The sequence below is a fragment of the Apostichopus japonicus genome, chromosome 18, assembly GCF_037975245.1.
Source record: "Apostichopus japonicus isolate 1M-3 chromosome 18, ASM3797524v1, whole genome shotgun sequence".
In the NCBI taxonomy this organism is placed as follows: Eukaryota; Metazoa; Echinodermata; class Holothuroidea; order Aspidochirotida; family Stichopodidae; genus Apostichopus; species Apostichopus japonicus.
The window spans coordinates 8,873,010-8,899,395 of NC_092578.1; the positions used below are offsets into that span (position 1 = coordinate 8,873,010).

The 26,386-nt window shown below is 40.3% G+C and overlaps 1 protein-coding gene across 3 annotated transcripts in view; it reads right to left on the bottom strand.

Annotated features, from left to right (window-relative positions):
• Positions 1–857: 857 nt before the first annotated feature.
• LOC139958418 (uncharacterized) overlaps positions 858–26,386 on the bottom strand; it is a 71,447-nt gene continuing 45,918 nt past the window's right edge. For 2 of the 3 annotated variants that reach the window (XM_071955485.1, XM_071955487.1), the window contains 14 exons: positions 22,020–22,592; positions 21,079–21,348; positions 20,317–20,429; positions 18,243–18,444; positions 13,894–14,010; positions 13,268–13,401; positions 12,899–13,054; positions 11,397–11,775; positions 10,884–11,074; positions 10,132–10,308; positions 7,726–7,835; positions 5,498–5,760; positions 4,755–4,818; positions 858–3,661 (listed from right to left, as the gene is read on the bottom strand). In XM_071955485.1, the coding sequence (XP_071811586.1) occupies positions 3,142–3,661; positions 4,755–4,818; positions 5,498–5,760; positions 7,726–7,835; positions 10,132–10,308; positions 10,884–11,074; positions 11,397–11,775; positions 12,899–13,054; positions 13,268–13,401; positions 13,894–14,010; positions 18,243–18,444; positions 20,317–20,429; positions 21,079–21,348; positions 22,020–22,592 (3,269 nt within the window). In that variant the 3' untranslated portion in view covers positions 858–3,141. The remainder of the gene's footprint in view (positions 3,662–4,754; positions 4,819–5,497; positions 5,761–7,725; positions 7,836–10,131; positions 10,309–10,883; positions 11,075–11,396; positions 11,776–12,898; positions 13,055–13,267; positions 13,402–13,893; positions 14,011–18,242; positions 18,445–20,316; positions 20,430–21,078; positions 21,349–22,019; positions 22,593–26,386) is intronic. The other variant, XM_071955486.1, reaches the window with a different exon arrangement.

Below are 26,386 nucleotides of genomic sequence, written 5' to 3' on the forward strand. Positions count from 1 at the left end.
ACCTTTTGTTTGTAAAAGCAGTGGAACAAGCTGTGATTGTCTATCTACAAATTTAAAGTTCATTAATGAATTGCAGATAAAGTAAAGTACCTGGATCACTGAATAAGTTCATTGTCTGTAAATCAAGTGAAAATCTATTTGGCCCAAGTCACAAACAGTGAGACTTTCTACAGGTGCTCTACACTTAGGCATTAGACCATCATCCTTGAAAGATAGAAACACCAAAATGCTTACAGGCCCTCCAAATTCCACCGATCATTTAAACGGTACAGTGGAGGTACTATAAACACTTGAAGTCAACATGAGGAAGGCAACACAGATGTCAAAGTTCACACATTTCCTGGGAAAAAAACAATATGGCCACCTTTAAGTTTATAACTTGTGTTTAATGAAGTAGCTGGCTGTATTGACAGCATCATTTCTTATGGCTATTTGATAGGCTTTATATAAATACTAATATCTTTCATTTGTTTTACCCATTTCACAACAGATGTAGAGCCTGTTTACAAAGGTCTAATTGTTTTATGCCAAATAAACTCTTACCCTAGACCATTCTGTACAGCACTTGACAGCAGATATGCCCAGCCTACTCTGCATATTAGACTTGAGGCTTACATTCATTGTGATTAACTTCTAAGACCAACTACTTTTTAGACAATACGGAAGAGATAAAAACTTTATCGATTAAATGCTGTAACTGAACTGAGAATCTGATGAGGTGGTTTGTTAACAATGTGCTTTAGTTTCTTGAGATAATTGGTCGTGTGTTCAGTAGAAATGCCTGTCGACATCCACAACCACAACAAAGGATGATGGGGTAGACAGGTAGACACGGAGGAGAATAAACACTAGTGAGATGAGTGTAAACTTTTATTTGTGTATTATGTAGCAAAATAGAAGGCATAATCTTTAATGAGCCTCAGAAGAAAGATTTGAGAGAGAGTTAACCCGAATAAGAAAATGTGAAAGACAAACTATAAATGCTACAAAAACAGAAAATGAATGCAAAACATTATGAACAGTGTCTTAGACCATAAAAAAATAGGAGATAATGTAACGAACATGAAAACCACAAGAAAAAAACCCATCTACAATTTGTGATATGGTCACCTCTGGTAGAGCATTTTAAAATCAGTAGAAAGCCAACATTTGTGAAAAATTGTACGAAAATTCATGGGAAATATGGCTTGCGATAATGAATATAAAAATAAAATAAAACTGTTAGCAAACTGCTTATCCACTACTAGAGAGCCTGTGTAGGAGAATGTGTAAAGTAAGTTGGCCTGAGATTTCGATCCTAGTAGGATCTTCTTCAAAGGCTAAAATAAATGTGATTGTCATCCAAGGGTTATCATGAGGTCAGGATTTGGTGATAAATGTCATCCGAAGAGAACATGGTTTTTGATGGATTCAAGTTATCATCAATTCAGCCTCTTTTGGAGATAAGTCATATTTAAAAAGCTGAATATATTACTAGCATTCAGATTTGTTTACCTTTGTTTAAGGAATTAATCATATCATGACTGAACTTCTGCCTAATGGTTTCCTTTAACATATTTAATATGTATTAAGAATCAAAGCAAGCAGACCTATGTTTTATATACAAGGATGTAAAACAACAGTATCAATGCAGTAACTCACACAGTAGTAACACAGGGCTATAAATATCAGGGATGAGCCTGGGGTAATAAAAAAATCACGGAATATTCCGCAAATTCGCGGAAGAAGCTCATGCCTGAAATATATGGCTAACTACAGTCGTATCATGGAGATTTATTCCTATTTAGTATTCAATTACACATGTTCTGATGATTTGATTGGCTTATAAGTTTAGCAAGAAGCTGTCTGCAAATATATTGTAGTCCTCATTTAGTAATAAACACATATTTCTATCAGCCTCTAACTGAAGAAGAAAAAACAAAGAGGTTAAAGGTAAATAACATGGAAATTGTGACCATCATACAGAGAAAAGATTTGATGCTCACCAGAGAAATATTGTCAATTCTTAGATTTTGTTCAGTATTAATCAAACAAAAGTGGCAAACTTTTGTTTGTTGCCATATATACACAAGTTAACATGGATCATCACCTTTAAAACAGACAAAAATATATGTGGTCAAATCTTAGCAAATTACAAGCATTAAATATAACAATCAAAATGGTTTGTATAAAATTTACTGAGAAAGCACCTGTTGGAATATCTGGCAAAGGTTGTATATATCTCATTTCTGGAAAGCACTTTACAAAAATTACCCCCAAAAATAAAAAAACATCTCTTAAATTTGCTTATGAAAATTTCAAACCTGTATGTATTAACAAGGTCTAATAGAGACACTGAAATTGTGTCCAGTTTGACCTACTGGAATATCTACTAAAAATAAAATTAACATATAACCATATAACCATAAAGTGGAAGACAACTGTTTCGAAGACAAAGAGTGTTCATGAAGCATTTTTCCTTTTTTTTTTTTTTTTTTTTTGGCGATTTCTGCTTCGGTGGCGTTAGAGGAGATGTAAACCCAACTGTCATCATGGGCCTATTTCATAGCGATGCTTGTGACGATGTGAAAAACAACTACCTCAGACAGATAAGAAGAAATTATATCATACATGTGAGAGATAGGTTGGTGTTACTGAAAAGAATGAAGAGATGATCATAAAGAAAAAATACTTTGTCAAGTTAATGAAATACAAGTGTTACATGCTTTCTGTACATTAGAAATAAATGCCTAACAAAACGAAAACAACTGTTGTCAGCATGAGCCTGACTAGATATTGGTGGATAATGGTGAACTGACTAAATCGTTATATTTTCACCTGTATTAGCTACAGCCCTCGCAATCTCGTAACATTAAGATTAACTTCATCATTTTCCCTTACATCAATTTTTCCAACGAGGCAAAGCAAGAACTTGTTAACATTCAAACATTCGAGGCGCCATATTATTCGACCCGGTGCACCAGCCATGCCTCTCTTTACTCATTACTATTTTACCAGCCATGCCTCTCTTTACTCATTACTATTTTACCAGCCATGCCTCTCTTTACTCATTACTATTTTACCAGCCATGCCTCTCTTTACTCATTACTATTTTACCAGCCATGCCTCTCTTTACTCATTACTATTTTACAAGCCATGCCTCTACTCATTACTATTTTCTCTGCCCTTGACCATCTGGATGGACTCTGAGTCAACGGCAGTCGAGTGGGATTTCTTATCAGTCCTAGTTGCGGATGACGACTTGTTGTCTCCGGTGCTGTTGGATGTGACCTTCTTGCCTACTCTGTACCTATCGGACATGTCGAAGCGGCATCGGAGCCACCTCCACCAGACCTGTCGTACCTCCTCCTGCCTCAGGCAGAAGAAGACGAAGATGAAGAACCCCTGAAGAGAGTTGAAGATCAGGAAGAGGAGGTTGAAGATAAACTGCGCTCCTCCGATTGCCAGGAAACCGAAGACCCAGGTGAGTCCCAGCAAGACAGATATAGCAACGTAACGTAAGACCTCTTGCCGCTTGTCCTGGTCTTTGCCGACGGCCGAACGACCGCAGGTCAGTTGGCGGATGACAAGGATGAAGCAGACGGCGTTGCCGAGCAGCATCACTGCTAAGATGGCCAGGACACCGATGTAGAAGGTAAGAGTTCCAGCTCGTGGGAAACAACTAGTCAGAGAGAAAGACAAGAAGACGGAAATTAATTCCACAGGAAGGATGAATTCATCTTACCACCACATTACATTGATGATGTGTTGTAAGCTGCATATCAGTGTTACGATAATGAGCAGTTCTGTCAAAGGTTAGGCGAGTATATGTAACAGCTCTTGATCGGGAGAAGTTATTAAACTCGAAGACGAAATGGAAATCATGGCGTTACTTTTGTCACTGAAATATTTTTTAACCAGGGTTATAATAGTTTACAATCTCTTTGTGTACTTACATTGTCGTTGTGTTCATGTAATAATTAACTCACTTTGTTTTATAATGTATCCAGGGGAAACTTTACACATAACTGAGTGAATGAGGAAATTATTTTCATGCATTCTGATCAAATTTGCATACCATTTGCATACAGTCGGTGAATACAGTAGTTTTCGAGATGTATAGCAACATTTGAAAGTTGACATCTTTTGCAATCAGAGTGACCTTGTTGCCATAGGTGTACATACACAGTGAAATTGGTTCAATATGCTTTTACTTCTATATAGTTGACATCTAATTTTATACTTCAGAATTGGGATTCATTAACATGTGAATGCACTAGTGTCATTGGTTGGTTGTTAAATTCACATCCCCTTTTGGTAAAAAATTGGATACCATATTCAGTCCAAGGTCCATAGAAAAAGTGTGAAAATGAAAGGAAAATTTAACCATTTTGCTGTCATTGTGCAACTACGACATCACGTCTGTTATCTTAGAGTTCACTTACGTATAAAAGATGTTATCTTCAATAGCAAACATCTTAAAATGCTATGTAATATGTAGGAATTATTTGCAAATTTCACCATCATAGTATGCTTACAAGAAATTCAAGTTAAAATAAGTTAAAAGGTAAGCGAGGAGCAAAGTAAATTCCTCTTTTATCAATCAAGAAGGAAGTTTCATCTGAACTTTTGACTCAACGATCATAGTTTTTGTACATATTGTATCCTCTCAAATGGAATACCTTTAATTATTTCATAATAAACAAGGAATAAACGTTATCTTTATCTTTAAAAAACCCTCAAAGAACTTGATTTAAACAAGCGTTGCAACTTACTAGCCTTCTCGAAAATGATCTGGGTTCACAATGACACAAGTGACCACCACAATCAAAGGAATACCTGTATTTATCGAAAATGGAATGGAAAGAATAAAAAACAAACGTAAAAATGTAGTTAAAATATCTTTATAGTCTTTCTTCTTCATTGATTTAAGCCAGAAAACATAGCACACATACAGATGCAAGGAAGAATATCTGCGTACGAAAGTGCATATTTTGACTAAACCCTTGTGAGTATGCATTTAGTAGGAATAAGCCCCCCCCCCCCCCAAAAAAAAAAAAAACAGTTCATACACGATGCATAAAGGTTTTGGAGGAACCCTCATATTTCTTAAGAACATTGAACTCCTTGCCAACCTAATCAGTTGTAGCCATATTTTCTCATCCTTATCTTTCCTTAGCTCAACCAGACCTGTGATGATAAAGCTAAAAGTTGTTGTAAAAGTCAATAACATAGATTGGGGGGAAAAAAGAAAAAGGAACTTCACTGCATCAGTTTTCACCTCACCTGTCCTACTCAAAACTATTATTTCTTCTTTTTTGTTGTTGAAATAGTTGCATTTTCTTTGCTATGATGACACATTTAGGCTCAATGAAACCTCTTTAAAAAATATGGAATATAAAAGCAGGCTTTAAGTTTAGGAGCTCAACTTTCTTTACATACTTGCTCTTTGAATAAAAATTATAACTACAAAAAAAAAACACACAACACAATAAAAGCAAATATTCAAACGTCTTACCCCATGCTGCTGCCATTGATTTCAACATAAATCTAGAGACTCCGGAATCAAAGATTTTGACAAAGAGGAGGTACATGTTCACCGCCTCTACGCACATCCACGCCACTGATGCCAAGCAGAAGAAGTGAATGAGGGCTCCAAAGATGGTGCAGCCGATCTTCAGATTCACACGATCGATCCCGATCAAGAAAGACAGATAGAGGCCGAGGAGGGCAAAGCAAAGATTTATTAGAATCTGTTTGGGACGCTGCGAACGGAATTTCCTGAAACGGAACGAAATCAAACAAGAGAGGTGATCTTCGTGGTTCTTATTCACCGACTTACTTATCAAGTAAGAATACTCTTCATTGGTTATAGTAATGCAGAGCTGTTCAAACTTGTTTGTCATATATTTTGAAATACCACCCTTGGCCACGGTACAACCGACTCCCTCTGCCAATGTCAAAGCCGTTTGTCTAATATTCCACTATTTCTACATTCACAATACTTCACCCCTCAATCAATGGTGGCTGTCCATCACTTCACCAATCCAACAACAAGCACACATGTATACCAACAACACACCTATCCCTCAAGATCAAAAGTTGTTATTAATTATCCCACCACCCACCAGTGGCGTAGCTATGGGGGGCGTGGGGGGCGACAGCCCCCCCATGAAAGCTTGTTGCCCCCAGTCGCCCCCCCACTGGGATTTTGGGTGTCGAATAAATATTACATGTGTGAAAAATATATATTTGGTCTGAGTGGTCTCGAATCTCCATGATGACCACCCATGAATGACCCTTCGACCGCGGACCGGCAGTAGGCTATAGTTGCTGAAAAAACCTGACGTGACATAGAGCGCACAGGCCGAGAAGACATCTACAGTAGTCGCACTGTACTGAAATGCATGTTAACGACCGTCAAATTATATAATTCCTGCTCTAATAAATACAGGCGCGTAGCCAGGGGGGCGAAGGGGGAGAACGCTCCTCCCCCCCCTTGAGCATATTTTTTTGTACGTTTTTATGATATCGCTAGTAATTTCAAAATAGAAAATGCTTAGATGCAACTTGCAATGCCTGGGAAGTGCCATTTCCAGCGATCTGGGAGACATTTTCGGCCAAAATTTTCTGGTGCGCTTCCCGCCAACTCACGGTGGCGCTACACTTAGATAGTTTCCAATGCTCTGATAATTTGCCTACAGGTTCGCCCCTCCCTTCGAAAATCCCTCTCTATACGTAATACAAACAGCCAATCAGGATCATGTAACCAGTGCACATTAACTGATCAAACAAGCTAGTGAGCTATACTACACCCTTATAGAAAGGCGGTTTCCAGGTTACTGGAATGCCAAAGAAGATGTTAAAAGGTAAAAAAATGCTGACATCATACAGGTTTCTCACATCATTGCTTGCGTCATTGCCACGATACTCTGTTACATTTTCAATCAGGTTTTCACTTCTGGGACGTGCCCTGATGCTCTTAAAACCGCTAAAAAACAAATTTGCAAGACAATACTATCGCTGAGAACTACCTGCCAATCAGTCTATCACCCTAATAATATTTCAGATGCAATCTTTGATGTCAGTTTTACATATAGTTCGGTCATTTTCAGTATGTTACTTGCCTGAAAGCCCAGTCAATCTTTCCTTATTTTCCACGAGCAATTTGCAGATTTGTCGAAAAATGTCAATGCCGGTGTCAAACTCATAAATGATATGTCATGGTATTTCAAAGTAACTTACCAGACTGGTTTTTCTTTCAATTTCACTAAACTATTTGATGACCATGTCAAGACATGGGATCTCAAAATAAAGGATGTTGAGAAAACTTTACAGCAGCGTACAAGGCCTGGGAAGTGTCATTTCCAACGATATAGGAGGCCTTTTTAGCTAAATTTTTTTGGTACACTGCACGCAAAACTCATGGTGGCGCTCCCCTTAGATAGTAACAAGACACCCTCCCAGGAAATGGTCAAGCCCCCCAGCACGCCCCACTGAAAAAATCCTGGCTACGCTAGTGCCACCCACCCATTACAAAAAGTGAAACCTAGATTGATAGCAAAAGTAAAACCTATTGATAGCAACTGCCTTATTTTTTTTGGTCTTTTAAGTTCTCGAACAATTAAAATTATAATATTACGACACATTCATCATCTGAGCTTGGTACAGTGATTGCAGCTGTGGTATATCACCGACTAATGACTCCGAGTGAGAGAGAGATTATTCCTGATTAAGTCAACTTACTTGACAGCGAGATAAGTGACTATAGTTATTATGAGTGCTATGATGGACACCACGCATCCGATGATACTGAAAATATCCAAAACGATGTTGCTGATATCACCTTGAACGTCCTGAAAAGCAAACAAACATTAATTATGGTGAAATACAGCTTAACTAATAGTTATTACGATTCATGTCAAGGCCATATGTAGTACTGGGTCTAAATTTATGACATTACAAAAGCAAAGTATTCATTCATTGGCTTAAATGGCTATCAAACCTGTCAACGTATGATCCAGTGCTTTCGTTTTAGTTTCTTCAGTTTTATATCCATATATATAGCCCCGGGTGGGAGGAGGGGGTGGGGGAGGGGGGTGAGGGAAGGAGGGAGCACCATTCAGAAGCCACATACCTTGCATACCATGTAACCAGGGATCACAGCATAGTCACAACACGGTCTCTCATTTTAGTTTCTTTAGTTTTATATCCATATATAGCCCTGGCCGGGGGAGGGAGATGGGGAGGGGGGTGAGGGAAGGAGGGAGCACCATTCAGAAGCCACAGTACCTTGCATACCATGTAACCAGAGATCACAGCATAGTCTCTCGTTTCAGTTTCTTTATTTTTATATCCCTATGTAGCTTCGAGGAGGGGAGGGAGAGGAGGAGGGGGAGCACCGTTCAGAAGCCACAGTGCCTCGCATACAATGTAACCAGGGATCACAGCATAGTCACAGCACAGTCTCTCATTTTAGTTTCTTTAGTTTTATATCCATATATAGCCCCGGGCAGGGGGGGAGGGGGAGAGGGAAGGAGCACCATTCAGAAGCCACAGTGCCTCGCATACCATGTAACCAGGGATCACAGCATAGTCTCATATTTTAACAGGAAGCAATGGGGAAAATATTTCAAGAGATATTCAGCCCTCTGTGTTATATAAGTAAATCAACGACAAAAAATCTGTTAGATTGTAATGAAATTGTTGGTTATACCAGGTAGTTCCTGTTGTTGACATAACTATTGATCTGCGATGATAAAAAGCTGAGATGCTCAAGCATTGATTGTGCAATCCCAATTCCACAAGTTGTCATCAAATCCAATTGGAGAAAGTACTTACTGAGCCCAAGTGTCCATTGCACATCATAACTCAAGGCCTCTGTTTTTCGTTGAAGAAGAAGGAGCTGAGGGAGGGAGTGAGGGGGGGGGGGGAGTTGAGGGGCGGAGGGCAGGGCAGTGGGTGGAAAGGGCACTACAATGCTTTGCTTTGCAGAAATGTTAAGATCTTGGTGAAGGCTTTTGTACAAGTGGCTTGTTTTGCTCATTGCATCCAAATCCTGACCTGATGTCAAACTTTGAAAACAATGAAAATTCTTTCATACAGAAATACAGGACAAAATGTGCAAAGTCATCACATCAGGCAAAATGCAGTTTACATGGACTTGGGAGATAGGGAACTGTTTGGACTAAGATTTGAGAATTATTTTGGATAGTTTTGAATCACACACAGTTAGTTTCACAGTACATTGAAATTGTACCTTGCACTTTTATAGCAATGGATACAGATGCAGTTTTGTGGCAGAGAGGATTGTTGTAGTGGAATGAAGTGGAGAGTACTGTAGTGTATTATAGTGTGATGTAGTATATTGCAGTGTAATATATCGTATTGTAGTGTATTTGTAATATATTGTATTGTAGTGTATTGTAGAGTAGTGTATTGTAGAGTAGTGCAGTGTAGAGTAGTGTATTGTAGAGTAGTGCAGTGTATTGTAGAGTATTGTAGAGTAGTGTATTGTAGAGTATTGTATGTAGAGTAGTGCAGTGTATTGTAGTGCAGTGTATTGTAGAGTATGGTAGAGTATCTAGTGCAGTGTATTGTAGAGTAGTGCAGTGTATTGTAGAGTAGTGCAGTGTATTGTAGAGTAGTGTATTGTAGAGTAGTGTATTGTAGAGTAGTGCAGTGTATGTAGAGTAGTGCAGTGTATTGTAGAGTAGTGTATTGTAGAGTATCTAGTGCAGTGTATTGTAGAGTATCTAGTGCAGTGTATTGTAGAGTATCTAGTGCAGTGTATTGTAGAGTAGTGCAGTGTATTGTAGAGTAGTGCAGTGTATTGTAGAGTAGTGTATTGTAGAGTAGTGCAGTGTATGTAGAGTAGTGTATTGTAGAGTAGAGTGGTTCATTGTAGCGCAGTGTAGCACAGTACAATGTAGCATAGCAGATGTCAGGCGGTACAGTATCGTTTGTTTGGTATCGTTAAAGTGGTCTGTTTCAAGCCTATAAGTAAGTCTGTCAGAACAAATTCAATTTTTGCATACACAGTAGAGCATTGAAACACCAGTTACTTTAAGTAATCACAGCAACCATTCTAGAAACCTGACATTTTTTTAGATGAAGATGTAAAATCAATTACGTCACCTCGGCTAGACTTACCACTAATATCGCAAAATTTGTCAAATGGTAACAATTACACTCCACGACTGAACTGCTTGGACCCTGAATGATGGTGGCGCTGTCACATCCTTCAGAGGACCAGCCGCCGAGTCCCCCAGCCAAGGAGAAGTTCCAGAACACGCATCTTCTGGCACTTTCATCCGTTGAACCTTCCACCTGGATGTCAAGATTTCAGATGTAGAGAGGGTCAAAATTGTCAACATCCTTTTGAAATGTGTGGTTAGTTAGTTTACTCTAGTGAGTTTAGTTTAGTTTAGTTGAGCTTAGTTCAGGTGGGTTAGTCTCAAACCCAGGGATGAGCCTGGTGTAAAAAAAAATCACGGAACTTTGCAAAAGTTGCGGTATATGCTCCAGTTTGCGTATGCTACATTGTGTTAGGATAATAGGTTTTCTCCCGAGGTAGAAAAGAAATCGCGGAATTTCGAAATATGTGCGTTAGGGTTCAATATAACGATCGATCTTGGGGTGAGGCACATTTTCATGGCAAAAGACTTAAAGATTAAATTTGTCCTGTCAGAGAAATCATGTACAAATAACTTCAGAAATTACAGAAAAGAGGAATCTGTTACAGTTTTCTTGCACACTCTAGATTTGGCATTTTCTGACATGGTAGATTTTTAAAAGGGGAGTAAGTGGAGAGGGGCACCTACGGGCAATTTGACTTCAAAGTCATCGCTTAAACCCAGGTGAGCGAAATACGACTCAGCGTCATCAAAAACAGCTAAACTTACAGGCAAAAGATGAAACTTAGAAACGACAGGGGAGTTGAGATCGGTAATCTTTTCTCCCTCAACGGTGGCAGAGATGATGAGACTCTCAACCTCCTCCTGCGATTCTTCTTCCGTCTCTATGGACCCACTGCTCATAAACAAATGGCTGGTTCGATGAATCAGAAACGTGACTGGTATCATGCCACTTTCCTCTACGGAAAGCAGAAAGCCACAAAAAAAAATGCTAGATAGGTAAACCTTTTCTTTTAAAATTCTTCTTTTAGAAAAATTAGCAGTTTCCAATTCTTCCTTCTCCATACTCTATTTTCTACTGCAGCCATCTGTATTTAATTTGAATGCCCTAGAGGAATAGAGAATTATCATTATTGTGAGCTACCAAAATATAGCTATAGATTCTGAGTTTTTGTGAGTAAGCAGTTTGGTTTTCCCCCCCACCCACAAAATTCCTTCATTACCTTTCTTCCTCCCCCTCCCCCCCCCCACCGACACCCACTACTTCCCACTATCACTCACCATATGCAGTGCCATCTAACAGAGAAACTGGCAGAGTTATTGCTGCCTTAAGTTCAATCACAGAGCTTTTAGCTCCTTTGAAAATGAGCGTATCGCTTTCGTTAAGATTCTCTAGGATGTCAGTGCTACCATCGGAGAAGAAACTACCAAATGTTATCGGTTGTGTAAATTCCTTTTGGTCAAATCGCTTAGCTACGGCTCCCACGTTAGCTCTGATGTCTGTGAAATTCACGTTGCCCGGGTCCCTCTGCAAGTTGGTCAGCTGGTCTTCTAGCGACTGAAGAATACGGGTCGGTGCCTTCATGGGGACGCTATCATCGTAGGTGGCCTGCTTCAGGTCTAAGATGTTGTCGACGGCTTCGACTATATTTCTAGTGACCTGTGGGGGAAGATGATGTCAATAGATGATGTATTTTATAACACCTTTGAAGATGATCCTGTTTAGGAATTTAAACGCCAGGCCCTCGAATTATAATTTTTATGTATTTTACTTACCTACACAGCCTTTTCTTACATGTTCAAACAAATCATTCGAATAGCAATATTTTCATTTGAAAATCTGCCCTTTAGTAAGACTGCTGTTCGTTTTTCGCAACTGGCCACTGCTGCACCTTTCAATGTTATTAGTCTGGAACATTAGCCAGTGTGTTACGTAATCAATTTTCCAAGCCTAGCAAAGGGAACGAGCATGAAAAAGTCACTTCCTCAGCTCAAATTTCCCCAAACCTACTGTACCACGAGAGCCTATTAAAATGCCCTAGGCAGGTAAATGGTTATGACAGTGGTATTAAAGGGCACATTTTCAAATATGTAGGTCCCTCTCTCTTTATCTATCCATATAGCCACCATAATACGTGGTGAGTGAGATATTTTAACTAGAAAGATCTTCTCGTTTTCTCAATACCTTTCCCCTCCCCCTCAAAGTAGCCCAAAGACTCAAATCTAATATCAGAAAAGATAGCAGTCTCTGAAGTATGCGAGAAGAAGCGGGGTATGAACACGTACCTCTGGAGAAGGACTCCTGACATTAACAATCTCTTCTAATATCAAGGCTACTTTGACCAGGTTTTGACTGCTCAGGAAGGTAGCATTTGTAGCATCTGCCACGTCTCTTGATCCCTCATCACATTGGGTGGGGGAGGGGGGAATAAACATGTACCTCTGGTGGAGGACTCCCGACTTTAACAATCTCTTCTAATATCAAGGCTACTTTGACCAGGTCTTGACTGCTCAGGGAGGTAGCATTTGTAGCATCTGCCACGTCTCTTGATACCTCGTCACATTGGGGGGGAGGGGGAGGGGGAGGGGGAGGGGAAGGGGGGGTCATGAACACGTACCTCTGGAGAAGGACTCCCGACATTAACAATCTCTTCTAATAACAAGGCTACTTGGACCAGGTCTTGACTGCTCAGGGAGGTAGCATTTGTAGCATCTGCCACGTCTCTTGATACCTCTGTCACATTGGGGGGGAGGGGGAGGGGAAGGGGGTCATGAACACGTACCTCTGGAGAAGGACTCCTGACATTAACAATCTCTTCTAATATCAAGGCTACTTGGACCAGGTCTTGACTGCTCAGGGAGGTAGCATTTGTAGCATCTGCCACGTCTCTTGATACCTCTGTCACATTGTCCTCAGTGACAGGATTCGAGACCACAAACTAGTTGAAAAAGAAAACCATGTGGCTTAGTAAACCAAACCAATGTACGAATAAAATAACAATTCAGCAACGAGGACTAACTGTTTCAATAATCATATCCCTCTTGATGTTGCCCATAAGTTTAATAATTATCAGTAGCAAATTTCTCCACAGCACCCTCCTCTCTCCCCACCCCTCCCCCTCCCATTGGAAGTTAGAACAAGAAGTATGTACCGTGGCTATATCATCCAGAGCATCATTATCATCCATGCCTGCTCCTTCAAAGCAGTTCTTAATAGCAGGAACACCCCAGTAGCTTGCCGAGACCAGATCTCCTTCACATCGAGCAGTCGCTCTTGCCACGCCAGCTGTGAGAGAGCAAAAACAATAGAAACGAAACAGTCAGATCAAACTTAAAAGGAGATACAAACCCAACCGTCATCGTTAATATTTAATTCGATGAACATCTTCCCCTAACAGCTAAGAAATAAGAGATATCACAGATTAAAATATTCCTTCACCCACAAGGAATAAGACACTTTTTTTTCTTTCTTCCAGAGCAATTCTAAATGTGACATCGTCAAACCACAAACGCTTCAGTTTTTTTTTAAAATTTTATCCATATTCATTTTACACTTACAATCACATACTTCACTTACCGATGAGCTTTAAAAGGCTTTCTACTTAAGTATGGTGTGAACTGCATTCTTTTTGTGATCCGAGTCCAAATTGTGAGCCAAAATTTACCCAAAAACTATGATGTACCGCTTTAAAGATATTCAGTGAGAATTATATTACTGTTTTGGCAAATGCCCATTGTAATGTGACATTAATAGGTACACGCTAGAGTTCTAGCTCACCGACTGTGGAATAACTGGGACATTTCTCCTGAGATTCTGCAATGGTACCAATGTTGGTCTGTAGGAAGGTCAAATGACCAGCTGCCGTGTTATTGAATGTTGTGTCCTCGCAGAAGGCTGAAAATAAGGGAACATTATAAACTAATTGATCATAGGTAGAGGATGACACAAGAGTATCACATTCAGACTATCACTTTCTATCAATAACTTAAAAGAGTCTACAGTACAGACAGGAAACTAAACACTATGGAAGGCCGGACACTGGAGAAGCTCATTGCCAAACAGTTACCAGGTCACAGTAGAGTCAGGGTGCGTACATTACAGGGAGACAATAAGTGTTATAAGAGCCTACAGTATGGACAGAATAGTAAACACTATGGAAGGCCAGACACTGGAGAAGTTCATTGCCAAAACAGTTACCAGGTCACAGTAGAGTCAGGGTTCGTACATTACAGGGAGACAATAAGTGTTATAAGAGCCTACAGTATGGACAGAATACTAAACACTATGGAAGGCCGGACGCTGGAGAAGTTCATTGCCAAAACAGGTACCAGGTCACAGTAGAGTCAGGGTTCATACATTACAGGGAGACAATAAGTGTTATAAGAGCCTACAGTATGGACAGAATAGTAAACACTATGGAAGGCTGGACACTGGAGAAATTCATTGCCAAAACAGTTACCAGGTCACAGTAGAGTCAGGGTGCATACATTACGGGGAGACAATAAGTGTTTAGTAGCCTACAGTACGGACAGGCAACTAAACACTCTGGAAGGCCTGATGCTGGAGAAGTTCATTGCCAAAACAGTTACCAGGTCACAGTAGAGTCAGGGTGCATACATTACGGGGAGACAATAAGTGTTATAGTATTTTACAGTACGGACAGAATACTAAACACTATGGAAGGCCAGACACTGGAGAAGCTCATTGCCGAAACAGGTACCAGGTCACAGAAGAGTCAGGGTGCGTACATTACAGCGAGACAATAAGTGTTATATTGAGCCTACAGTATGGACAGAATACTAAACACTACGGGCGGCCGGACACTGGAGAAGTTCATTGCCAAAACAGTTACCAGGTCACAGTAGATTCAGGGTTCGTACATTACAGGGAGACAATAAGTGTTATAGTAGCCTACAGTACAGACAGAATACTAAACACTATGGGCGGCCGGACACTGGAGAAGTTCATTGCCAAATCAATTACCAGGTCACAGTAAAGTCAGGGTGCATACATTACGGGGAGACAGGTAAGGCACCATATACAAAATCAGCTATGCGGAATCCCGCACCCCGTTCCGCCGCGGGTTTAATCCGACCGCGGTAAACTGCCATGAATAGCGCTATTGTTGGTCGGAAGGCACTGGGTGAACAATGGTCGAGTGCTTTATCCGCCGCGGTCGGACGGTGATCCTTTCATGTTACCTTGCAATCCGTTTTAAATGAAGGAACAAAGGTTTATCCGACCGCGGCGGGCCTACGTGATCAGGAAGTTGATTTTGAATGACAAGTGAAAAAGTAGGCTTCTCTCCACGTATATCGGAAGCGATGTTTTTACGTGCAGTGTAACTACGAAAAAAATATTAATTTTAGGTTTCCACTTCTGCATACATGTGATATTCGATGAGATTGTTTCAGCCTTTACATGTATTGTTGTTATTATCAGTGCAGTAAAACAAACATTCACTACGGATATCCCGAAAGAGCTTACAATTTTTCAGCCAAATTTCCCCAGCTACTAGCACTTCGATTACGAATGGCAAGTGAAAAAGTTGTGCTGATACAACTCTTTCCCGCATTTACCGGTATTGATAACGATGTTTGTACGGTCATTGGAACTTTCGACAAATTACTAACATTATGTTTTTATTACTGAATAGCCTACATGGTATTTGACATGTTTCGATACAGCCTTTTACATGTTTTGAATATAGCCTTAATGCAGTAAAACAAATACTACCATACCGAAATCCTGAAAGTGCTAACAATGTCCAACTACAACATCTAACTTAGAGCCCCATATTGATGACAGGGAACTTGGCATTTAGTCTAACACAGTGGACGGAGAAAGAGAGGTATATGGAGGGGACATTCAAAGAGATTATCTGAGTTTGTTATGAACTGTTCCCTTGAAAATAAATAAATAGCCAGTGTTGGAAAACCTTGTTCAATTTCCCGCGAACACACTGCCGATTTCCCGCCGTAATTCCCGCAGCGAACACAACGAGCAGGCGCGAGCATAAAGGCGTGGGGTCCAGGGGCCCGCCTTAATTCCCCGGTGGGGTCAAGTGGTGGAACCCATTGCGGGGATACAGGGGGCGAACGCCCCCAGAAAATTTTGGTATTTTTGCGAGTCTGGCGGTAAAAAATTCGCAGCTGAGGAGGCAAAATACTGACTTTTTAAAATTTAAATTTGTTACGAAACTGATGGAAATTTTAAAATGACTAGTTAGAGTACGGTAGCTTTACTATGTTATAAAATGAAAAAAGATTTAATCTGTCTTGCAATCTTTGAAAAGTTTAATTTACAAAACTTCCGATATTATGAAACAAACAACGTTCGGCAAAGCCCCGTTTCTAGAGTGCCTAACAATGAATAGCTTGCACTATACGTTCATCAATTTACAACTGCAGTGTTTAACCCTACTTAAATACTATACGGTAGCTACCGTAGTATTTAGCTATACGGTAAATTCCGAAAATCCGTAAATTCTGTATTTAGCTGTACGGTATGTATCTATACGGTAGCTACATGTGCTGAATTTTCCCAGGTACCTTGCCAAACAACTGTGAGCTCATCCCCTGTCTAACACCTGTTTGTTAATATTGTTTTGTCCCATTTCCAAGAAACGATTCATGGACGAGAATTAAGTAGGTCAGTCAGTAAAGGATCGGTAAAGTTATGCGAATTATTATCTTAGACGTTCAAGAAAAGTAGGTAAAATATCCCCTTAACAGTAAGGTAAATAAAACACACCTCAAGCCAACTGACTCCTCCGCATGAACAAAACAATATATTCTCCATGATACACGAGGCACAGTCTTTACCATACACGCATAGCATGATATCAAGGCCCCTACAGTAGCTATGGCCATCTTTATGAAAGTAAACCTTGTAATCACATGTTTTAGGCCACTTGGCATGATTAACTGAATGCTTAATATAGTTTCCATGTTCTTGTAGAAAACTTTAAATTCGCAAAATACAATTAGTTGTGTGTTTGTAGTTACGTGAGATCCGTAACCGACAAGAAGGTTAGGCTATTTGCTATACACTTAACTATGGTAGGATATTATTTTTTCCGTATTTTTGGAAATTCTAGAAAATACTTTTTTTCCTCCCGCTTAACACCAGATGTGGTCTTACTGTTCATTCTTCAATGGGTGTGCTAGAGCATTGTTTGCATGATATTAGTTGCATTAAACACAATATGCCAGTTTCGCGTGAATATTTCGAAAGTTTTTTGCTCGATCTTTCGTAAAATTTGAAAGGTGTACCAACTTACTTTTCGTACACAATTGGTTATTTCTTTACTGATTTTCAGAGTTTTTTTTTCTATACAGTCAAGTGATTACGTTGTGCATTGAGTATAAAATTATCACGAATGCAACAAAAAATGCGGGGATTTCAAGCAGACAAATGTTTTCTTTGCGGTATTACTGAATCAGTTGATGGGAATCCCGCACCTTATAGGGAACACTGAACAGCTGTACTGTTTCGAGGGGGGAGTCAATTTGGCATATTGCCAAATGTTTACTATTATACAGTGTGTACATGCTGTAGTGCACGTGTGGTGGATGGGCGTTGTGGTCTCTGTGTTGTGTAAGTGTGTATTACTTGTGTGTATATTTGCGCTGCATCAGTGCATGTCCAAAACGATATGATTCGATGGAAAATTTTATGTTGGACTCTTATTTTGCTCCACCGTTTGTAGGAAAAAAAGCGTTATTTTTCTGAGGGTAAATGTCGATCAACTACTTCTGAGGTTACTTGAAACTTAACTGTAAAGATTCCATTGTTAAAATTTGATCATCCGCTCGCAGCCGAGCGCTATCATTACTTCCTTGAATGGAGACTAAATACTATTGTTTGCGCGGCCGGACGCGGTCGGCTTAGCAGTGGTGAAGGGCTCTGCTTTGGGTTAATCCTACTGCAGGAAGACGGGAGCACCGCAGTCGGACGGCAGGGTATTGTTTAGCGTGGAAAACACAGGATTCTGCATAGCTGATTTTGTATATGGTGCCTAAGTGGTGATTATGCAACATAGCCAGCCACAGACCTGGTAGCTCGGCCAATAAATTATCTGTAGATATCTGTAGATATTTGACGACAAGCTTTGACAAACTTACATACGCTCTTGAGTGAAGAAGCACTGCCATCGGGTTGTAATGAACTGAACTCCTCCGACGTTACGTTAGAGGAAAAATAACCTCTGATGTCATCAATGTTGGCGTTCTGGTACATGTAGAGCAAGACATCCGACTCGACGCTGCCAGGCCTTAGCTCTTGGACTACAAAATCTTCCAGACCGTATTCGTACAAGCCAAGGAACTGACCAATGGGAAGGAGAGATGAAATGTATACACAGAGGATGTAAAATTGAAAGCTTAGATTATTCCAAAAGAAAATTTAATTTTTGACTGATGAAAGAGGAATATATTCTAAGCATTGATTCTGGTGGAAATTTGCATTCAATTCCTGCATACTGTTGTAGAGTTAACAGCATTTAAAGTTGACACGTTTCTTGGCCCAAAGAGAACTTGAAGCAAACAGGCGTGATTTCGTAGAAGCACACTGAAAAATTCCGCTTATATGATTGTCTTTAAAAAGTTAACATCCAAAATTGGCCACTCTGGGGAACATCTCATAATGAACACACTATATTCATTGGTATATAGTTGACTTTGGATTCGATGGAGATACTTTTACCAACTAGTAAGAAAAATTACCACATTCAAATTTCAATACATCTTAGCCCTTTACGATATGCAGGTTAAGTTATATACTCCTTGACAGCCAGTCGATGAAAAATCAGCTAAGAGAGACAGTTCCCGTTCGACATATTTCGAAATTTGTCATAGAGTAACTGCAACATTATAGAACGAAGGAAAAAGAGAAGTGGCTTAGTGATTCCTTGTCATAAGTCAGATATGAATATGTAAAGGAAACATTGCAGAAAAGTCCAACTGCTATAGGTCCTTACACTCGGGCCAACCTACAAGTGCAGTAAAGTCATCCATACTTTGCAATAGAGTAACCATGTGCTCACAAGGGTTGTGTTAACTTTTGACTTCCAAGTGACATTTGAACTCCATCAAAACTACTAGAAGGCTAGAACTTGGCTATAAAGAGGCTTATTTAGATGTGCACAGTTTGGCCACTTGTGGCCTTCGACCTAACTGAATATAAAAAAAAAAGAGAGAAAAGTTACTAAGTGGCATCTACCTACCTAGCTTGAAGTTCATGCAAACTAGGCATGGTGAGTTATCGTGTTTAGATGCCAGGGCATCGTCACATACGCACACACATAACTACACAGTCACGTTATCACCATTCTACAGGCTGATGTTGCTTCAATATAGCAAGGATGCATAAATAAATCACACACTACAGGGTTGTAAAAAAACTGCTTTATCAGATGTTCATTCATACTTAGTAAAGATTCCTAAATCCTATTGGTCCGTTCAGGTCAGCTGACCGTGGTTAATCCTGTGAGTAACGCACGGTAAAATTACCGGCGGATGAATACAGTTGTTACCATGTTTTGTCGTCTGCTTTGATGAGCTATCGAAATACATCAAAAACACAAAATGGCTAATATAAAGTTTGATTTGAACTTCGATTTGTGCACTTTAGACGAGGTAGACACTCAGGAAAACAATGGAAGATTTGCAAACCTGGTTGAGAAAGACTTAGATCGAATTGGAGAAGACTGGAATGAGGAGTACCTTACGTGTTCAATACAAGGCCTACTATGTTATCGTATGACTGTATACCATACGTATATGTTTGTCCCTAGAATGGTTGCTATGGGAACCAGAAGCTGTAGGGTATTGATATGATGAAGTCAACTACACTAGTAATTGTTTGTAGTTCCTTTAAAATTATTCACTATTGTTCAGTATTACTTTATAATTGCACATGTACATTGTTATGCTGTTTGTTAATCGTTAATTCGACTTACGGGGCATCACTTTAATAAATCTTTGGTTATATGTAACCAAAAATGTTTTGTTTTATGATTTTTCCCCCACACAAATGGTAGTGTATGAATGAACGGGGTTACTTAGTAAAGATTCCTAAATCCTATTGGTCCGTTCAGGTCAGCTGACCGTGGTTATAATCCTGTGAGGAACGCACGGTAGACCGTTGATTAACCCCTTATTAAAATGAGCTGGCTATTGCCCTTAAAAAGAAACTTACATAGTTGCTGATGTCTGCAGTAATAGCCATGTGCTCTTTACTACCAGGATCAGACAGAACACTGGTGAGGTTACGATACTGAAATCTCACAGTTGCAAGATATGTCACAACACCTGCATAAAAAGAAAACGAGAAGTCTGTAACTTAAGAAAATGAACAATAAAAAAGCGGTTAAATTTATCGATTGAAAAGATTGCACTTTAGCTTTGACTACATGCTAATAGCAAGTTTGCATTGCATTCTGCATGTTAATTATTAAACCCAACCAGAGAGAGAGTCAATTTGTTTCCTTAAACAATCAAACGGAATCACAAATTGCTGGTCAAAATATCTTTATTTTGTAGAGAACAAGAGTGGAAGGGATTTACTGAACAGTGGCAGCAGAGTGAGGATGGGAGGGTCTTTACCCCCTCCCCAGGTTTGTTTAAACCTCGACAAGTACCTCTTTCATAAATTAAGAATTTGCCACTTTTTGTTCATGAAAAGTATCCTTGTGGCTTTACTGAATTTCAAAAAGGGACCTATTTTGTCAATTAAACTGTGACCTTCTGTTGCAAAATTTAAGAAAACTGTTTTGTTTAGAGAGTGCTTTGACAAATTAATCAAAAAAACTTGGTATTTAAAAACAAGGGGCCCTTCTATTCTTATGCATTCATAAATTTGAATTTGTTGAATGTATGAAGGTGTTTCTGTGCTTTGCCTCCTCAAATCAACATCACATCCTCTCCCTCCTCCCTCATCTTGCCCCTGTATTCATCCTACCTCTGATAAGAACCACCACCGGTTTGCTCACAGCGACTGCTTCGGGATAATTCGACCCGCCTCGAGCGACGCAGAAGAAGACACCCTGGTCCCTGGCTTCGAAAGATTCAAAACTCAAAATAGTGCCGGAGATGTTAGTGGGGATATCAGAGCTCCACCCTTTCTTGTACCAATCAATCCTCAGTGCGTGTTGAGCTTCGCACCTCGTGTGGAATGAATCCTCCACATTCCTTACCAGAATCGGCTGTGGATCAAATGTGATTTGGGGTGCTGGATGAAAAAGGAAAACACAATTGATATCAACATACAAATTTGGAAACTGCCTGTAAAAAAATTTAGAAATATAGGAGACCTTAATATTCATGTGATCAAGTTTTATCAATCGATTTGATCTACACAGAGACAAAAAAAAGTAATATTACCTGTGCCAATGGTCATAAAAAACTGCTCTCTTGCATGCCCCTCCCCCCCTGCCCCCAGTCTATATGGGTCATCAAAATAAGCCCTTAATTTTAATATTCTAAAACTTCTGAAAGTTTTTAAAAAGTACTTTGGTGTAGATGTTCTGACTTTTACAAGTTATTTTATGGAGTGACCAATTTGGGCACTTTATTATCTCCCCGTATAAAGGAAAGATATATTTTTTATAAGACAGGTGGTAGTAAAATAAACAGTTTTAGCTAGCATGTGTGACCATTATCTAATGCCTTGCTTTTGCATATTTGGGATCATTTAGCATATTTATTTTATTGACAATGTTTACGTAAAGCTGGTTATGATAATAGTTATGTTTAGGTACAAAACCAAAGGATGAATGATTTCCAACATCAAAAATGTACTAATTGTCATAAAACATGTGCTAGCTCAAAAACAGATTTTTGTTTGGTACAAATGCAAGTAATTTATAGTAACTTCCACTAGAATTTTTGGTTTTTACTTACCATCTTGGGTGATGCCTGTACATCTTTCCAGAACGGGTAGAAAGTACCTACTCTCCTCCAAGCCCATCACGTTTTGATCTCGGAAACAACTATCTGTGACCGCCTGCTGCCACTCGTCCAAAACACAGATCATTTCTTCTTCTTCGGAGCAGCCATGCAAGATACCGGCTGTGACTCGCAGGGAATCTGTCTCGGTCATCGTGGGAGATAATTTTATGACTCTGAAAATAATCATCATATCGCTTGGCACTTCTATAGGAGGTTGAAATTGCAATGCAATTGGTGATCCAAATATGACAAGAATGTTGGTATAAACTTTGCTGTATAGCAGGCTCCCCAGGCTTCTCTTAGACGGCTGCTGGGAACTTTCAATTACTTTAATATCTACTCGAAAGTCTGCCAGAGGACCGGAGAAATATTCTGGGCGGATGCTGGCATTGACCAACAGGCCACCACTGAATATCCTCATCTCGACGGTCTGGTAGTACTGCTCACTTCCTGTCCGTTGCTCAATCGACAGACATTCCAAGGGATATGTCTGGACACCATCCAGCTTCATGCTACATTCACTACCTACAAAAAGTTAAAATAGTAGAAACTGAATGATAGTCAGGGATGAGCCTGGGGTAAAAATAAAAATCACAGAACATTGCAAAAAGTGCGGTATAGGCTCCAGTTTGTGTATGCTACAGTGTATTAGGATAAATAGTTTTTGTCCCCGAGGTAGAAAAGAAATCATGGATATTCCGTGAATTCCCAGAAAAAGCTCATGCCTGGATAGTACTACACTGTTCAATTTATTACTGATAATATGGGTGTAGCCCGAGGGGGGAGGAAATTTTGCAGGGTCGAAACATACATGGCCCCCTAGAAAATTGCACGCACGTAAAGCTATATACATTGTCAAGACTTGTGTAGTTGTACTACACAAATGTAGTGCAAATGAAGGAAATCATTGCACCATTTTAGGACCCTTACCGAAACGAATTGCTCCCCTTAGACCCCATCCCCAAGACAGATGGAAGCCACATATTGCATCCCTCCCCGTACAATTTGAGATGAACAGAAGGTACAGCAGGGAAAGCAACCACATATACTTCTGGGGGCTTTCCCCGGCAAACATTCGGGGGTGGGAGGGAATCATTTCTCTAAAGCTCAGTCATAATCAGCATGATTAATTGAAGCCTAAAACCCTTAGGATAAATGTAGCAAGCTATACCTTATACTTCAAGTAGATCTAAAAACTGCACATCATCTCTAATCCAACTGCAAACACGTTCAAGAAGAGAAAAAGGTTGAAAGTATCATGAAATGAATGAGATGGATAGCCTCCTCCTCCTTCCTACAAACATGTGACGAAGAGGACAACTAGCAACACCCAGCCCCTACAGAGAAGTTTGGATTTAGAAGCAAGAAGTGCCACCGGAAAATGGAGAACCGAAGCCGTTTGAGGACGACATGCTGTGTATTATCGAGAAAATAAGATTCATAAAAGTCAACAACCAATTCCAAGACACAGTCAGAAGAGACATTGACAGGATCAAGCACTCCACCAAACTGCTTATCCCTGCCGAAAAAAACCAGAAGCCTGTGCGAGATAGACATTCAATTACACAAAAAACTCCTCAGGCAGCAAAAAAAAAACAAAAAAACAAACGACCTCAATGGCACCTCTTGACGGAATCAACGCCGAAGCACAGACCACAGCCGAGAAACTACAGATGGACAAACCCATGGAATCCATTGCCGACAAGCAAGCCTTCATCACACTAAAGGATCACAAGGACAACATCGAGAACAACCTCCCATCCAGGCTCATCAACCCCGCAAAGAGCGAAACGGTACCCGTAAGCAAGGTCTGCCTAGACAGAATCAACAATGCCATAAGAGATGCCCCAAAAGTTAACAAATGGAGAAACACGTCGTCTGTCATAGAATGGTTCAAGAACATACCAGACAAGGACAAACACACATTCATCAGCTTGACATTGTAGAGTTCTACCCTTCCATATCAAGAAACCTAATGGGAAAAAGCCAAAGCCATGGCAAGAGAGTACACACACAAATCCGATCAAGAAACCCTAATCATCATGCACTCCAGGAAGTCACTCCTATTTGACAAAGGCATATGCCTTGGATGAAGAAAAGAATGACGACCTCTTTGATGTTACTACGGGTAGCTACGATGGGGCCGAGGTATGCAAGCTTGTAGGACTCTAGTCCTAAAGTTTAAAGTTGAAGGTTTACAGTCTTGTATGAGGCTAATGCCTCCTCACATGACTTTACAACTTAACCCCTGGTCATTGGTAACTTGTCACACCCACACCAAAGTGTGCACAATTCAATGTCTCTCCTGGGGCACCTCAGTGCACCACATCCACATGTCCCCCGGGGGACTTCCCATAGGGTGCTGCCACAAACCAGCGCTCACAACTATATTTACAAGTTACCTCACAAGTCCCAATTTATACGGCTGGGTGAAGAGAGGCAATGGAGATAAAGTGCCTTGCCCAAGGACACAATGCAATGATCTGGCCAGTACTCGAACCTGCCATCCTTAGATCACAAGTCCACTGCCTTTAACCACAACGCTCTCAAAGCACTCTTGCAAAGGAATACCAAAAGGAGCACATTAGACCAAACAGGGACAATGGCCGAGCAGTCTTCGGACACAAAAACCAAACATAAGGAAAAGCTTGACCCTAACTATTCAAAGAACTCGAGCTCAGCATCACCATCGACTGCAACCTGATGGTTGCTAACATTCTTGACGTCACCGGCCCCATGTACATCCACAGACAATCCAACCACCCTCCCAGCATTAACAGGAACCTACCAGCCTCAATAAGCAAACATGTCTCCACCATCTCACACACGAAGAAGTCTTCTAGAAAGCCTCAACAGTTGACGAGGAAGCCCTGAACCAAGAAGCTTCACTGAGGGGCTATCCTACATCCCAACCAACCAACCAAGCACAACAGTAGCAGGCGGCACAACATCATCTGGTTCAACCACTCTTTCAGCAGCAACGTAGCCACAAACATAGGAGGCACATTCCTGAAACTAATGAGCAAACATTTCCCAAAGAAATCAAAACTAATGAACAAGATATTCAACAGAAACACAGTGAATGGCAGCTATAGCTGCATGCACAACATCGCCAACATCATCAAAGGACACAACAAACAAATAGCAGCCACTAACATCAAGAGCAAGAAGGAACTGTCAACTAAAGGTCCTATGCCACCTAAAAGAAAACAGACAGGCGTAACATCATCTACCAGGCTGAAGTCAAAGAAACCAATAAGTCCAAGGTCTAATCAAATCTCATTTCAAGCTGAGATGTGGCAACCACAAGCAGTCCTTCAACCACCGAAAACGCCACGGAACTCTCAAAACATATTTGGAAGCTGAAACAAAACAACACACCATTCACCGTCAATTAGTTCATCGCCAATCAAAGCAGTGCAACCTTTGCCTCACCGAAATCAAAGTGTGGCCACAAGAACAAGTTCTACCTACGCAACTTCAGAAGGGGTGTGCGTTGTCTCACCCTCCCCAGCCCAACCGCAGAAAGCCCCAAAAGGAACAGCAGCCAACGGATAATCCCTCCACCAACCCCCGGAGAGACAGAAGGACCACACCGGGATGCCAACGAAGGAGCCAACGCGGACAAAGTAACGGTACACTGTACACTTGTTTGGGACTTATATACTGTACTCTAGGAGTTCAACATGAAGCTAGCAGTTGTCTGATGATCGGTCAAAGCATAAAACTTACAACTACTAATGAACCCCAGTGGTTCAAGAGGAAGATTAAAGAGAGTCTCCTAGTAAAAGAAATGTAGCGAGCTACGGGTTGGAGCTATTCTAATCCCTATTTACTTTTTATTGTTGGTTGTTCTATTCATTCCTAGTTTAAAAATTCACTAAAAAATTTGCCGATTGTTCTAATCATTCCTAGTTTAAAAAAAAAAAAAAAAAAATCACTCATGCTTATCACTATTGTCGTCTTTGGATGTACAGTATATTAGCCCTTGTATTTAATTGATCTTGTACAATTGCCTGACGATGGAGTAGTGACCACTCCGAAATATAGCAGTATGTCGTTGTTAAAAATATTCGCTTGTTTATCTTTTATATTATCAGTATGGACCACTGCTATTTTTATAATAGTATCCAAGCGATATGGTCCTGGCGTCCTACAACAGGTGAGATGCCTGGAAAAGATGTCACGTAAGTTGATCAGTGCGAGGGAGATTTTAGCATATCTTGAGTCCTGTCAGATTTTAAACCTGTTACCTAACTTCACCAAATTCAAACCCCATTCTAAGGAGTATGCCGGAACTCACTCGTACAGGGAGTTCC